The 14,974-nt window shown below is 33.9% G+C and overlaps 1 protein-coding gene across 1 annotated transcript; it reads right to left on the bottom strand.

The window, feature by feature from the left end:
- Positions 1–1,739: 1,739 nt before the first annotated feature.
- Positions 1,740–12,427, bottom strand: LOC133701712 (glutathione reductase, chloroplastic). The gene is made up of 17 exons (XM_062125744.1): positions 12,243–12,427; positions 11,640–11,807; positions 11,070–11,134; positions 10,088–10,157; positions 9,486–9,557; positions 8,755–8,958; positions 7,413–7,486; positions 7,234–7,317; positions 6,728–6,815; positions 6,497–6,578; positions 5,756–5,829; positions 5,360–5,467; positions 5,151–5,215; positions 3,628–3,741; positions 2,863–2,962; positions 2,634–2,687; positions 1,740–2,153 (listed from the first exon to the last, which is right to left on the bottom strand). Exons 2-17 carry the CDS (start codon positions 11,784–11,786, stop codon positions 2,058–2,060), a joined length of 1,497 nt encoding a protein of 498 aa, XP_061981728.1. The 5' UTR covers positions 11,787–11,807; positions 12,243–12,427; the 3' UTR covers positions 1,740–2,057.
- Positions 12,428–14,974: the final 2,547 nt, after the last annotated feature.

Raw genomic sequence — 14,974 nt, 5'->3', positions numbered from 1 at the left:
TCATATGATCAAAATTGTCAAGTCCCTTGAAAGTCAAGTAAAAAGTCTTCCTTGTCTAGGTATTCCAGATCTTGAGGTTTTTTTTATTGTCAAAATTGATGCTTCAAATATAGGTTATGGTATGATTCTCAAAGATAAGTTTAAAATCATGAACATGTTGTTTGATACCATTTTGGTATATGGTCAAGTCCTCAAATAAAATTTTATCAATTGTTTCATGCATGTCATCTTTTCAAGACTATTTATTTCTTTTAAAAATTGATGGTTAATCAATGAAATATGTCATTGAAAAAAATATTTAAAATATTGTTCAAAACATATATTTGCTAGATGGTAAGTTGTACTTTCAAAACTTTGATTTTGAAATTGAATTTATTAAAGGTGACACCAATTCTCTTTCATATTTTTTCTTTAGAGAATTTTTACGGGGTTTAAGATGAGTACATTAGTCAAGAAAACTAAAGAGTCATATGCTATAATCCCTTCATGACTAATTCACTTAACCTAACTCTTGTTAATTCAACTCGAGTTAGACCTCCCTCTATGAAACCAACTTTTACCTCAACCAACTAGTTTTCAATCCTATCAAATCCCTCTAATCCTACTATCTCATCTTCAAACTATGCTCAAGCTTTGTAAAAGCTGATATAAAGATTCATTTCAAACACACCATCAACGTCTTCCGAAAAGAAACTAGTCAATTTGTATAAATCAAGGAACTATTATATGTATATTTGTATAATAAAAAAATAATTTTATAATGAAGATACTAATAAAGTCATCCCATATATTTTTCTTTCTCAATTCCAATTTGTTCTAGAAAATTTACAAAAGACATAAAAATTTATGAATTCTTCTTGATTGACACTAACTTAGTCGAGATAACTCATAATCATAATACAAATAATTCTTCCAGAATTGCATATTCCAAAATAAAGATTTTAAAGGTCTTAATCTATTAAGATTGTAACCAAAATCTTTATACATAAAAGAGATTTTCTCAAAACTCTCCACCTTATAAATTTAGTTATCTTGACTATCATCAAGCATAGTTCAATACTCTTTACCTATAAAATTATAATCATTCTTGGTTTATTTATTTTGATAAAAGTTATACAAAGAATTTTCTAGCATGGTTTTCAAATGGTGGCCATACTTTTCTTCAACATTTGAAATTCTAACTCAAAAGATTTAGGAAGCTTTGGATCTATTTACACAAAAGAAACTTTCAAAACATGTTCTTGCATTCTTACACCACCTTTAGGGTCTTATGGATTTTATATTGGGACTTCATAGTAATGCATGCTCTCAAGCAGTTCAATCATGGATATATACGTTGTTTGAAACAACAATCCACTCCCGCTGTTAACCACGTGGAATGGTGACCGTGGATTGCACAGTGATTCTTCAACAGGAACGAGCATGCATGCAGGGCATTTGGACAAGAGCTTTGGAATCCATCCTAATTATGACAAAGGTCTAAATCAATCGGCTAAGCAGTTGTATATCCCACCATAGACATGGATTCTACTAACCAATCACCTCGAGAGTTTCACACGAGACCACCACTCTCATCAGAGTCAATAGCGGCACAACAAAATCAAGTAATTGTCGTAATTTCATGAAACCCAATCCTAGTCAAGCCATCGAAGTAAATCACTCTTCTTTTTTCCCCGAATGAATCAAGGCATGCAATAATTGTTTGGACAACTGATCCGGGCAAACTACCCGGGCCACCATTTTAACAAACAGGAGACTTCCCTTATAAACAGCAGCAGAACTTTTCACAACAACGTAAATGTAAATAAAACGACCTCCCTCCTCAAACACCGGTTCTGAGATAGTAGTGTATCCACCATAAAGGGTATGGTGCCAATCCAAAATAAGTCATATATTACTTTGGCATTAAATTACTTTCTGTAATAGAAACAGAACTACCAGGCTTTCAAAATCCTATAATGACATGAACTTTTATTGGTGATAACTCTTTCTTGTATTTGCTAGCATGTAATGATTTTCCTGTGACCTTTTTGGATTTTCTTTTTGAGCTGATATTTTTACAGATTTGTCTTTGGTTTGCCACTTGCAGTAACACGCCTTGCCACTGAACGCATGGTCACAAATTCCTCAGCAGCAGATGGGTGTATTCCCACCTGTGGCACAAAAAAGAAAAAGAAAAGGAAAAAAACTCATATCAGTAATACACAATCCAAAATGAGTACAGCTGGATTACCCAGACATCTAAAGAGCGATAATCCTTTTACACATCACCAGCTGTCTGAACACATGCTACCATAAACAGCAAGGAATATATATATATATTGATGCACAGAGATGTCATCGCTTCTACATGTGCGCGCGTGTGAACCAGTCAAAAAGCAAAAGGGTAATTAAGGGGGAGAGCTAACAATACAAGGACATGGCCACCCATAAGCAAAGAGTCTGGTATATCATGATGTGACTGCAAGCATTTACAATTTGACACCCACATCACCTATATATTATTGATTAGACCACAACATAATCAATTCTATGTTCCTTACAAGAACGTGTCAAGGGATGCTAGGAAAGGAAAGAATTCACTAAAAATCCTTATCTTTAGCCTCTCTAAGAGAAAGTTAATTAATACTTACAGTACTGTCAAATTGTTGCTTGGTTGCTCCACACTTCAATGCAACAGCAATACCCTGTGAAATCACCAAAGAACAATGATCAGGGCGTGCATGAAAAACCAAAACCAGAAAAATGTAGGGACAAAAAAACTGGAATAGGGAAGGGGGTGGTTTCGGCAATGAAATTATGTTAAGCAAATGCAAAGTACTCTCTACACAGGTTATTCATGAAATGAATCGGAAAACACACCTGCATAATTTCAGGTGCATCTGGCCCACACATGGAAGCTCCAAGAACTTTATCCGTCTCAGCATCAACAACAAGCTTCATTACTGTCTTCTCTTGTCGACTAGAAACAAGGATGAGATCGTACATGTTAACTAAAAAGCATAGGAAACACAGAGAACACCTCACAATTAAAGTAAAAGGGGGCAGACTTGAATACCACCCTGAATTATGAAAAACATCCCAAACCATCTATGCTTATGGCTTTCATGGTTTTATCACATCCTTTATCTTAACTCATAAACATGTATTGATCCTTCATTATTTAAGCATTTCCTTTTAAAGGAGGAAACTCCTTTTTCAGACCAGGGAAATTTAGTTAAAAAAGAACAAGGAAAACTGGTTTCACGAAAATGAACAATATGAGGATGCCTTGAGCACTGAAGAAATGTCAGGTGTTGTTAACATGTAATGTAAAGATGGTTCAATCAATCAACAGAAAGACTTCTATCAGAAAGTAAAGATGTTTGAAGTCTATCTGCTTTGGAGATTTAAGGTAGTACAGATACAACAAACTTCCAGGACCTCTTAAGAGATATTCTCTACTTATTGGCCAGTTTAGGTTTACAAATAATTTCTCACTTTTAAGTTTCCAAAGAAAATGTTTTGACCCCTACTTCTTTCATGTCATTTTGCAAGTGATGTTCTAAAGTTTTCCATAATGCTAACTGTTTGTTTGTAACACTACAGACCAATTTAGCAACGTAAGATCTCAAATTCAGTACATACCCAGAGATAGTGTTCTTCATAGGATTAAAGGTAGAAGTGAAAACCAACACGTCACCATTTGCTTGGTCTAATGCCTGCTCCTCGCTGAGGCCCACTACAGAGAGAGGAGGAATGCTGCAGAATACCAAATAGCACATTTTATTCACCCATGAAGAGACATGAACACAAACACTAAATTTTCTCACTTAGACTTCTATGTTCAATGTGTATGACTTGGTCACGGTGAGGCAACAATCTAGTGTTACTGAATGTATCAAATGAAGTACCATACAACATTAACCAAATGTTATGTACAAAATATAGGCATTAGATTCCAACAGAGCATTGTATCTGTAAAATACAGAGAGCAGAGATAATATGATCATGGAAACTACATGAATAGACTTGAGGTAACCCCAGTGAAGCAACAAACTGATATGACTATGCATCAAATGGAGTACCAAATAGCATGTAACAAATATAGGTATCAAATCCCAAAACAGAACATGGTATCAGCAAGGTAGGGAGTGAAAAGAGACATATGGTCATGGAAACAACATGCATAGAATAGAGGTATCTCACATAACTAAAATGACAAGCAAATCTCCTTCAATAACCTGTTTACTAAATAACCTCCAACTGTATCACAGATTCACTCTTGGAGACATGAAAAACTGTTGATTGATTGACTAACAAAATATCATCAATCAAAATTCAACAGCACTTTAATCCCAAACTAGTTTGGATAATCTATGTCGAACCTTTCCATCCAGTCTCTTCTTTTCTTGGACAAACTTTCTATGAGCTCATTTATCAATATCATTCCTGATTTTGCCCCCCAAATTCAACCCCCACAATTGTTATTCCAAGCTAAACATTATTTATCACAGCCAATAAAAAAATGCAAGGAAATGCATTTAAATCATAAAGGTATTCTTATGGCCCTCTTCCAATTTTTGTTTGAGAGATTTGTACTTCTTTAGTACCATGTCATCTTATCCAAGATTTCAGTTACAAAATCAATTTTCACATTACAAATTTCTGTTAAGAGCTTCCAAATCTCTGTTCTAAAGCACAGGATAATACATCCAAGAGTTCCATGAAATGCTAAAGTACTTTAAAGATACCTGAGTGATTGTATCAGATGAAACCTTTTCTTTCACTATCATTATGGAATTGACTGAAAGTTTGTTAATATTATCGAAGGTTCCTAGTTGTAGTCACCATGGTGGCATGGTCTACTTTTGGAGATTGTGATGCTCATTCATTATCATGACAACATGATGACTTGTTAGGTTTCAGAGATGCACAAACAATAATGACATCCAACGAAATGTCAAGTTCTAAATACTAGCTCTGGATATAAACAAACTCCATGGGCAGGACAGTTCTTGCTGATATTTGAAGTTCTAAAGCACATATATTTATCACGACTACATCCAGTTTAAGTGCACTTTCATTAAAATCAAACAGCTATTACCATCATATAAAAAAGATGTTGACGAAGAAAAAGAACCATACAAGCAAAATCCAAAAAGAGATACCTAAACACAGCATATGGTATGTGATTGTAGTCTGGTTTGGTAGGTTGCCCTGCGAAAACAGTTTTCTGCAGCCAATACACCAGGAAACAGATTCAATGAATTATCAAATCAATTAAAAAATTTCCAAAAATGGAGGGGGAGGAGCAAAAAAGAAAACTGTTGTGAAAACAACGAAACAAAACAGAAGGCATTTCATAAGAAACACGTACAGCAAAGCATGATCCCTCCATCAAGGCCACGGGAGTAAGATTCATTCGGTTTGTGACATCACCAGCAGCCCATATACTAGGTATGTTGGTGCGAGAGAACTCGTCAACCTGATCAAGAAAGTAATATCCCTATATCAGCCCAATAAAGATGAAGTGGGTATAGACAAAAAGATTACAATAGTAATGAAATGATAATTATACCCACATCAGGGATTTAAGAAAATAAAACACCAAACCACAACCAGTATGTATGGTACGTACCCCTCTACAAGGAAAGGAACTTACAAAAAAAAACTGCTATAATAATGCTGAAATTGGCATCTGTTTTTTGCGCACTAAAGTAATAACATGAAGCTCAATGCTTAAAACCAATTGAATAACTGAAAAGCTACTGACCTTCACAGCTCCTGTTTTATCAAGCTCAACGCCTGCAGCTTCCAAATTTAATCTCTTTGTATTGGGAGCTCGACCTGTAACAAAGGAATGATGAATATCGATATGAAAGTAATATCAAAACAAAAGGACAAAATATAGAAAATACAAGAAATTAACAAAATTGCAGGAATCTTTTCCATTGTGATGATGAATAGTGGACAAAGTTCCTTGATGAAGCAAATGCTGTTGATTATGTAAAAACAATAATAACAACTATAAGAAAAGGCATCTTATAATTTTGATTGGGGCTCCAAAAACCAATGCCTGCATGTGTCAGGTTTAGATATGGAATATAAATTATCAAGTCAAAAAGCACTCATGTTCTACACAACTCTATTGCATTCTGCTTGGCAATCCAAAGTCTTGTAACACCTCATAATATAAACCTTCAGTCTCCATACATTTGCATCACAATTTCACAAAAATTCCAACATTGATCTGGCAACACTGCCTTGGAAACGTGGATAACATTATCTAAGCAGATAGTACAGTGAAAAATACTTTGAGCAAGGATAAAAAATAAGCTTCAACGAACATATCCAGTAGAACCCCACATGTAAATTGCAAGTTTACCCTGACTTGTAAGGTTGAATTAAAACAGCAATGCGTGCTTTCTATTTACAGTACAAGCTTACATGCAGCAGCCTATTAAAAAACAGAACAACTTCACAATGCAAATAATTTAACTATGATTATAATTACCGGTGGCAAAAAGTACAACATCTGCCAACAGCTCCTCTCCATGATCTGTGCGAACTTTAATTCCATCCTCTGTTTTAGTCAACTGTATTTACAGCTAATATAATTACAATGAGGTTCACTATAAATAACATGGAAAAATCAGAACATAAACTGGAGAGAGGCAGATGAAAAATAACATGAAAAAGCAACACATGTTACATTGACACCAAATCCTAATAAAGGTGAAAGTACCTCTGTCAAATTTGTTCTGGGGTGCAAATTAATTCCCCTGCCTTCAAGATTTCTTGCAACCACAGCCCTCATTTCATCATCAAAACCCCTGAAGCAGATAGCTATCAGATATATTGGCATGAGAAACACAACTGCAGTCCAAACCTTCAAAATGATTGAACAAAAAATGCCAGAAATCCTCGGTGAAAATAAGTAACAGATGGTGAATTAAAATCACCATTATTACAGCATAAAAAAATGCATGCAACATACTTGAATGAAAATTGCTACTTCAAATATGAAACACCAAAATTTGCTATCTTCCAGGTTCCAATTCCTGTAGACAACCTAAAGTATTTTGGCCATGGAATATGCAAACCAGCAAGTAATTATCAAAAAAGGTAACCATGTTGATAACATATTCTTTACACAGTTTACTTGCAAACATAAAATGTGTGGACTACTATATAAGACAAGAACTTGGTTATCCAAAACAGAAAAAACAACATCAAGACCTTAACCACAACCTTAACGGAAGTTCCCTTCTGAGAAATAGATCCACAGTAGCACCCATGCCACGCCATATCGAAGCAAACTCAACAGCAATGTACCTAAACAAGAAAAAGAATAATTATCCAAAATCATACGCATGCTAGGACATAGGCAAATAAAATAAATAGATAGCAAAGCTTCACGCAGAGTTTACCCTCCACCAAGCACTACTGCACGCTTTGGTAAATCTTCCAAACTCAATGCCTCATCAGAAGTTATGCCCAACTCCTAAACAATCAGAAAGCAGCAGATAAGGCAGGTAGGCAAGATAAACAAAACAAAAGAAAAACAGCTTCAACAAGAACATATCTGCACCACAGATAATTTGAATCCTGCAATAGGTTTCAGTAAAATGAAACAAATTAAGTTCGACTAGGTAATTACAGCAGTAATTGTGATCAAGAATTAATGCGCAATTGAAAGATGAGCACCATGCATCTGAATGGAGAAACTTTTATAAATGTGGTTGAAAACAAAATTCAAAAGAAACTACAGATAGGAATGTCCATCCAATTGTAAAAGATAAAGATGGCTTAGTTAGTGCCATGATAGGTACACATGAATTCATTAAAAAAAGGTTGATGTTGGAACGGAATATAAAAAATGGACAAGTGAATGAAATATGAAAAACCGGATTGTAAAATCCACAATCAACTATTATATGGGGACGTGTTACAATGGACAAGGTGCATTCAAATCAAATGCTATAATAATGCATGGCTCACTATTTCTAGTTGAAATAAAATAAGACATGATAGAATTTCAATAACAAGAATGCTGACAGCCCCATTACATACATAATTACATGGCATATTAAATTATGAATTTCCAGATAACAAAGCAATTTCATGTTGAAGTAGCATCTAAACTCAACTGCAACACATCTCACATGGCATATTGAAATTATGAATTTCCAATTAACAAATCCATGTCAAGTTAAAGTAGCATCTGAACTCAACTGCAACACATACTACGAAAGAAAATAAAGAGCACAAATTTGTAATTTACAGGCATGCATCCGCAAGTGGGAACAATACAGAGATGTAAGGCTAAGCAAGGGTGTTTCTGAAGCATTCACTCATCCAATTTCTCCAAACTTCCAACAAATTTCTTTTAAAAATGCCTAAAAATGTCAAGAAGTTTATCTCTATGTTCTATAGAGCAATCCTTCAATTAACTATTAATCACTAACTTTTACTACACGTAGAGTACATATCTTATTCTATGTCTGGTGAAATTTTATTTTTTGACAGATCTGCCTGGTATGCTATTTTAGCCAAAACTACAAGAAGTAATGGCCATTAGAGCTTCCGTATTCAAAGGGCAATTCAAATTATCTAAAACATTTAACCCAAGAAAAACAGCAGCTCTTCAATAACACAACAGATGAAAAGGATATTAACTTTTAAATGACTTAATTGTTGGATTGACAAGGTGACAAAATACTCAAGAGACCAATTCCTAAGCATTCAATGAGAAAAAAACAGGAAACTAACCTGCCCAGGAATATTGGGACGCTGAGCCTTACTGCCAGTTGCAATCAGGATGTGCTTTGCTGAGTATTTCAATTTAGTGCCATCTAGTTGTGTCAGTTCAACTTCATTAGGACCGGCAACCTTTCCCTCTCCTTCATACAGTTTAACCCCAGCATTAGATAGTAACCTCTTGTAAATTCCATTTAGCCTGACTATTTCATCTGACTGCAATTTTGAACAGAAAAATAGATGAAACAGTATATTCACAAACAGGTGCTTTTGTATTTCAGGGTATGACAAAACTTTAGCAAAAAAACAAGGAAAGTAGCGAGAATTTCTGAAAGAAAAAAAAAATCTTGAATGCAGGAGAAAAGGAATCTAAATGCTCTAAAAAGTAGATTTCTCCTTAACAGTTACCACTGTTTGAACAAAAGATAAGAAAGTAAAATGTAGAGTGATCAATCACTTCAGTCGCTTGGTCAGGCATACAAGGATGAAAGTTAAAAGTGAAAAATCCCCAGCCTGACCACCTGTCACACCCTCCAGAAAAAAAGGTGGAGTGAAAAATGAAATAAAGGATGTGCTTTCCTTCAGAAAAACTCAATTGTCCTCTGAAATTAGTTGCTCAATAAATGACAGACAAAGGTGAAATTAGTTGCTCAATAAATGACAGACAGCACCAGACTGGGTGCCACATGCATGTTAATAACAAATATCATAAATATAAAAACAAAACTGAAAAGACCACCAACCTTTTTCTGCAACAGTTTTTTCCAGTTGAAGTCCACCTTTTCATTGATTTCCCAACCATAATTCCTGGCGTCCTACAAAAACAAAGCACTCCATTCATGAAACCAACTGCCATTCAATACAGCTTACTTCACCCAAAAAGACATTAAAAGCAACCTGATAAAGGTCTCTGCATATGAAAGACAAATTTATTGCATACGAGGCAGCAGTGTCAGACAAATCAAACATATTCACTGCTCAATATTTACACTTTGTATTCTTTTTCACGATGCACATGTATTCTTGCTTTACAGACCAAAAAATTAAAAAAAAAATAGAAGTATGAGCATTTCAAATGCAAGATCTCAAATTTCAGTTTAAGGAGAACTTAGTGATTCTGAAATTGATCAATTTCAGAACTGAATAGAATGGAAGCATATTAAAATACAGTCCAACATCCACGTGCTGTCAGATAATCACATAGAACGCTTTCAATATGTCATTAACTTTCTCCTCACTCCCAACTTTGCAACTTGAAAAAAGGATAGGCTGTCATTTGATCAAGGTTTCTGCTAGCACACTCAGTAAATTAATCATTTCAACCTGGCACGTATCTTGTTCTCACCTCAATCTCACCTCCAAAATTTGCTCCATAAACTAAAATCTTCTTGGGAACACAACCGCGAAGAACACACCTACAAAACCAAATGAAGGCACGCCATTGATTATGAGTTAGGTTTCAACATTTCAGTTAATTCAAATTCAGTAGCAATCATCTCAAACCTAAACTAAAAACAAACTTGAAAGTCAACATTCTTTAAGTTTTCAATAATAACAATAAACTTCCTTTACCATGGCACTATAGATTATCAAAAACATGTTTCTCCATTTGAAACTCATCAGAAGTACTTCAATGGGCCATGAAAGTATGAATTCAATAATTCTATTTAATGTCATCAAACACTCATGCGCGATCACTTGAGATTTTTAACTAGTAACTGCCATGCCAAACAAATCTCTTATTCAGTCAGACAAATGACCCTACAGGAAACATTCCTTTAAAGGTCATTTAATGTCAAAAGCAACTTTTCTTTGCTAAATTTCAGCATTATTCCACGACCAGATAAATCTCCCCACAATAGGAGATAAAACAGAAGCATATAGCACCAAATGTTGTTTAACCTCCACTTGTATAAAAACATGGTAAAACTTAATGAACTTAAACACAAAATTCCAACAACCAGTTGAAGTTCATGAAACTGGACATGACTGCAAACAAATCATCCACCATTGCTACAAAATTCAAACACATCAAGTCTCGGGGTCCAGATTTCTTCTATCAGCTCATCCATTGACATTGTAGCCAAAATGCTGAAAAACTAAATCATATTATCTAATGGATAGTGGAATATATCTGGAAAAAGTAATGCCAATAAAAAAACCATGCAACAACAACCAAGCCTCCATCTCAAACTAATTGGGGCTGGCTATATGGATTGTTTTGTGCCATTCTGCATGACCATTATGGCAGCAGTAAGACAACTATGCTGCAACAACTGCAGCAAATGAAACTGAGATGTCTATTTTAGGATTTTAGATGAACTTACGTTCCACCAACCCCTCCATTTACTTCTGAGCTGATAGGATGAAATGGAAGCTCACAAATTCCAACCTTGAAACACAATGTTGGATACCATTAGCGAACAGTTAAACATCATGCTTTCACCAAAAGAATTATATATATTAATATCACCGAAAGCCAAAGTTTCTCACTTCAAAAGAAAAAAGAACTTGCAAATCAGTTTGCACAAAGTCCCCCATCAGAATCAAAATGAGAAAAGATTATGTTAATTCCACTATGCAACAGCCTTTATTATTTGCTCTCACAAAATCAAAACCAACTCCCTTTTCTTTATCAATAAAAAAAGCATAACCTGATTAACAAAAAGCCCTCCAAGGTATTTTCTTTTATTCCCCACTAAAGTGATTATAAACCAATTAATACAGTATTATATCCATGTAACTGAACTTCATTACATTACAAGTCTTCAACAAAAGTTAAAAAAAAAATAGATAAAAAACTTCCTCAAACCACATCAAGAACTCATGATGAATGGTTTTGTTTGTTTGTTTATTTATTTTTTAAACTTCCTCAAGATCGGGAACAAATATCATACCTTAGCTCCATAATTAGCAGAAAACCTAGCAGCACGAACACCGCCACTCCCAGCTCCAATAACAAACAGATCAAAATCAAAGTGGGCATCTTCTTCTACTTGGCTAGCTTGGTTCGCTGCCCCATCGATAGGCATCTTTCTTGGCATGATTGTAAAATTGAATTTTAACTGCATCCACACATTCACACAAAAAAATGAAAACCAGATCAACAGTAAATTTATTTAAGTTATAAAAAATCGTTAAAAAAACTATCTCAGGTCCTAAACTAAACCACACTGGTCCCTCCAATTTTAAGAGCTATACCATTTAAAATACAGCCAACACAACCATAAAAAAAAAAATCAAAATAAAGAACCTTAAACGATAAGTAAAACACGCAAGGATGAAAAAGCTAGTAAGCATCTAACAAAACATCAACGCCAGACGAAGGCCAATAGCCAAAAAAACACCGGCTGCAGTAGGCTCGGTTAAGCAAATCTAAAAAAAAATCTTTCTGTAATTAAGAAGAAGAAGAAGATCGACAATTTCGATTTATTTATTTATTATTTTTTTACATTTTGCTTCAATTTTCTAGAGGAGAGGAAAATGAAAAGGATAAATACCTTTGTAGAGATTGATTAGCGAAGGAGGAGAAATAAGTGGTAGGTAAGTATGGAGGTAGAGGAGAGTTTTCTTTCTATATGTGATTAAAGGGAACGTCGTCCTTTCCACCCATTTAAAGCTTCATGCCGCGGTAGAGAGGGAGGGGGAGGAGGAGGTTTTTGATTTGATTTTGGGCACCTGGACACAGTCTTCCTGCCTATATAAAAGAACGGTCAATTTTTATTAAAATATTTATTTAAGTGGAGTATTTATACATTATTATTTTTTTCCCTTTTCTTCTTCTCTTTTCCGTTTATAAAAGAGATATTTTTTTATATGACAGAAATTCCATTTTTGTTTCTCAAAAAAAAAAAAAAAAAACATTTGTTGCTTAAACCTAAAAATCATCTGATTCGTTTATGAATATATCGCTGGGAAGAAGTAATGAGAAAGGAAACGTACTGGAGTCGCATTCCTGTCTATATCCGACTAATAATGAGTTATAACAAAAGCTCAAAAATGAATTTATCATTTTATTATTTTTTAAGGGCAAGACAGATAAATTCATTATTTCTATCATAGTAAATTATATATAGATGAACAGTGAATTCACCATTTTTTAGTTTTTTTATTTATTATTTTTAAATAGAAGACACAAAAGATAACTGATATGAAAATTACATATTTTAATTTATTGTTTTTAAATAGAAAATACAAAGATAACTAAGATAAAAATTACATATTTTTCCTGTATTATTTTTTTAAAATACAAAAATTTACTCTAAATTATTGAATGAATAAATAAATTTATTATATATTTTTATTTTTATCTCTTCAATCAAATATATATTTATCTTTCCTGCTAGAATATACACCCACTAAATCTTTTATATATATATATATATATATATATATATATATATATATATATATATATATGCTTGCTTTGCCTAAGAAAAGAGAATAAGACCAACTTCTATTATGGTATTTCATGGGGAAAAACAATATCCTTCCCTAAACAAAGTTTATTACAGTCATGTTTATTTTTTATTTTTAAAAAATTTATTTTTTTATTTAAATTAATATATTTTTGATATTTTTATATCATTTTAATATATTGATGTTAAAAATAATTTTTAAAAAATAAAAATATTATTTTAATATATTTTCAAATAAAAATTATTTTAAAAATAATTTAAAAAGAAATAAAAATAATTGTAGGGGTATTACAACCTGACAGAGAAGACCTGGCGTATCCTTTAATAATGTTATCTCACGATCCAGGCTCCCGGAAAGAGTGGTCCTATTCACATGGTCAAACCTTCTTTCTTTCTTTCTTTCTTTTTTTTGTCAGGGCCGCCATCATTTTTGGACGATTTTGACAGGATGAGATCTTTAACTTTTGTCACCATTATTGCTGCATTGAAGCAGTCAAACCCAAAGTTGAGGGCTTGAGTCTGTTAAATTAACCTGGATAAATCCGAACTTTACCTGTTTTTAATTTTTATTCATATTATCTAAGCCAAAGCTTATCTTGATGGGATCGAGCGGATCCATCCGGATTTTATACATGAGCACGTCGTCTTCCTCCTCTGTTTCTTTTTGTATATTTAATATGCTTGTTTCTAACAACCCTGCTTTGACTTTCTTCTCTATAATAAAAAATTAAAAATTAATTTCCTGTTGTATTTCTCGGAGTAAAAAACGAAATTGCTAGTTTATCAGTTTTAACTTTCTTTTAGAAGCCTCGTTGATCACCAATTCTTCGATTTTCCAGTGTTTTAAATAAATAAAAATAAAATAAATCTCCAGTGCCCGCTGTTTTCTCTTACGTTCATCAATGAAATTGACAGGAGAATGAATTGCTTTCCCTTAAAAAAAAAGTTAAATAAAGAACTAGAATGTTATGGAACAAAACATGCCCCGTAGACAATGGCTTTAGGGAGATGCTTTGATTTAAGACAAGACAGTGAACTAGCTGGCTTTAGAAAAAAAAAAACCTTTCCAACAGCACCAGCTCATTATCGACTACGACCAGCGTTTTACTAGCACGTCACAATCAAATGATCAGATGGCATCACCTTTTTTACAAATTGCTGAAAGTGAAAAACCAAAGGAGAAAAGCAAGAATGAGACCGCACGAAGTCTCACTTTCCTGGTTGTGAGAAAGTGGGAAAAATCGGCCGAGAACTAGTGGGAACCAGCCTTATTTCTGGACAAATGAAGAATTTTCCGGCGGTTAATAAACTAGCATAATTGTGAAACCCAGCCTAAAGCGCTGGCTCAAAATACTTGCTCGAAATTTTATCCGAGTGGAATAAAAAAAAAACATTTTATCCGAGTCAGATTAATCTCGATTAATCTAGTCAAACTAGATCCAAAACTGACCATATCAATACCAAGAAACTTCATAAAATAAACATTAAGAGATGATTTGATGACACAACAATCCAAGCCATTTTCTAGACCCGACAACTATAATGCGCAGGATACACCCACACCAAACTGCGAGAGGAGAACAGGTGAGGTTCGAGTCCATGTAGTAGCTGTTCACAAACCACGTATATGAAAACTTCATTCCACTTGATGAATGAACAAAATTTAACAAGGCAGAGAAATAAAAATCCACAAAGAAAAGAGTGAGTCGAGTGCTTCTTGTAAGTCCGGAACTTCTATAGAATCATTGAATGCTTTGCCTCCCAATTACTTCGAGCATTCAAGTGAATTACGGCCCACAACTAAATATTTCCGG

The sequence above is a fragment of the Populus nigra genome, chromosome 8 (genome assembly GCF_951802175.1).
Source record: "Populus nigra chromosome 8, ddPopNigr1.1, whole genome shotgun sequence".
NCBI lineage: Eukaryota > Viridiplantae > Streptophyta > Magnoliopsida > Malpighiales > Salicaceae > Populus > Populus nigra.
The sequence above is the reverse complement of the archived record's forward strand: the minus strand, read 5'-3'. Positions and strand labels throughout refer to the sequence as shown.

Bases quoted from the DNA above. Each gene is read 5' to 3' on its own strand.
- LOC133701712 (XM_062125744.1), bottom strand. From the start codon at position 11,786: ATGCCAAGAAAGATGCCTATCGATGGGGCAGCGAACCAAGCTAGCCAA. The intron at 11,135-11,639 runs GTATGATATTTG...TTGTGTTTCAAG, and splicing joins CTGCTAATTATGGAGCTAAG to GTTGGAATTTGTGAGCTTCC. The intron at 2,963-3,627 runs GTATGTACTGAA...CCTTGTTTCTAG, and splicing joins ATGAAGAACACTATCTCTGG to TCGACAAGAGAAGACAGTAA.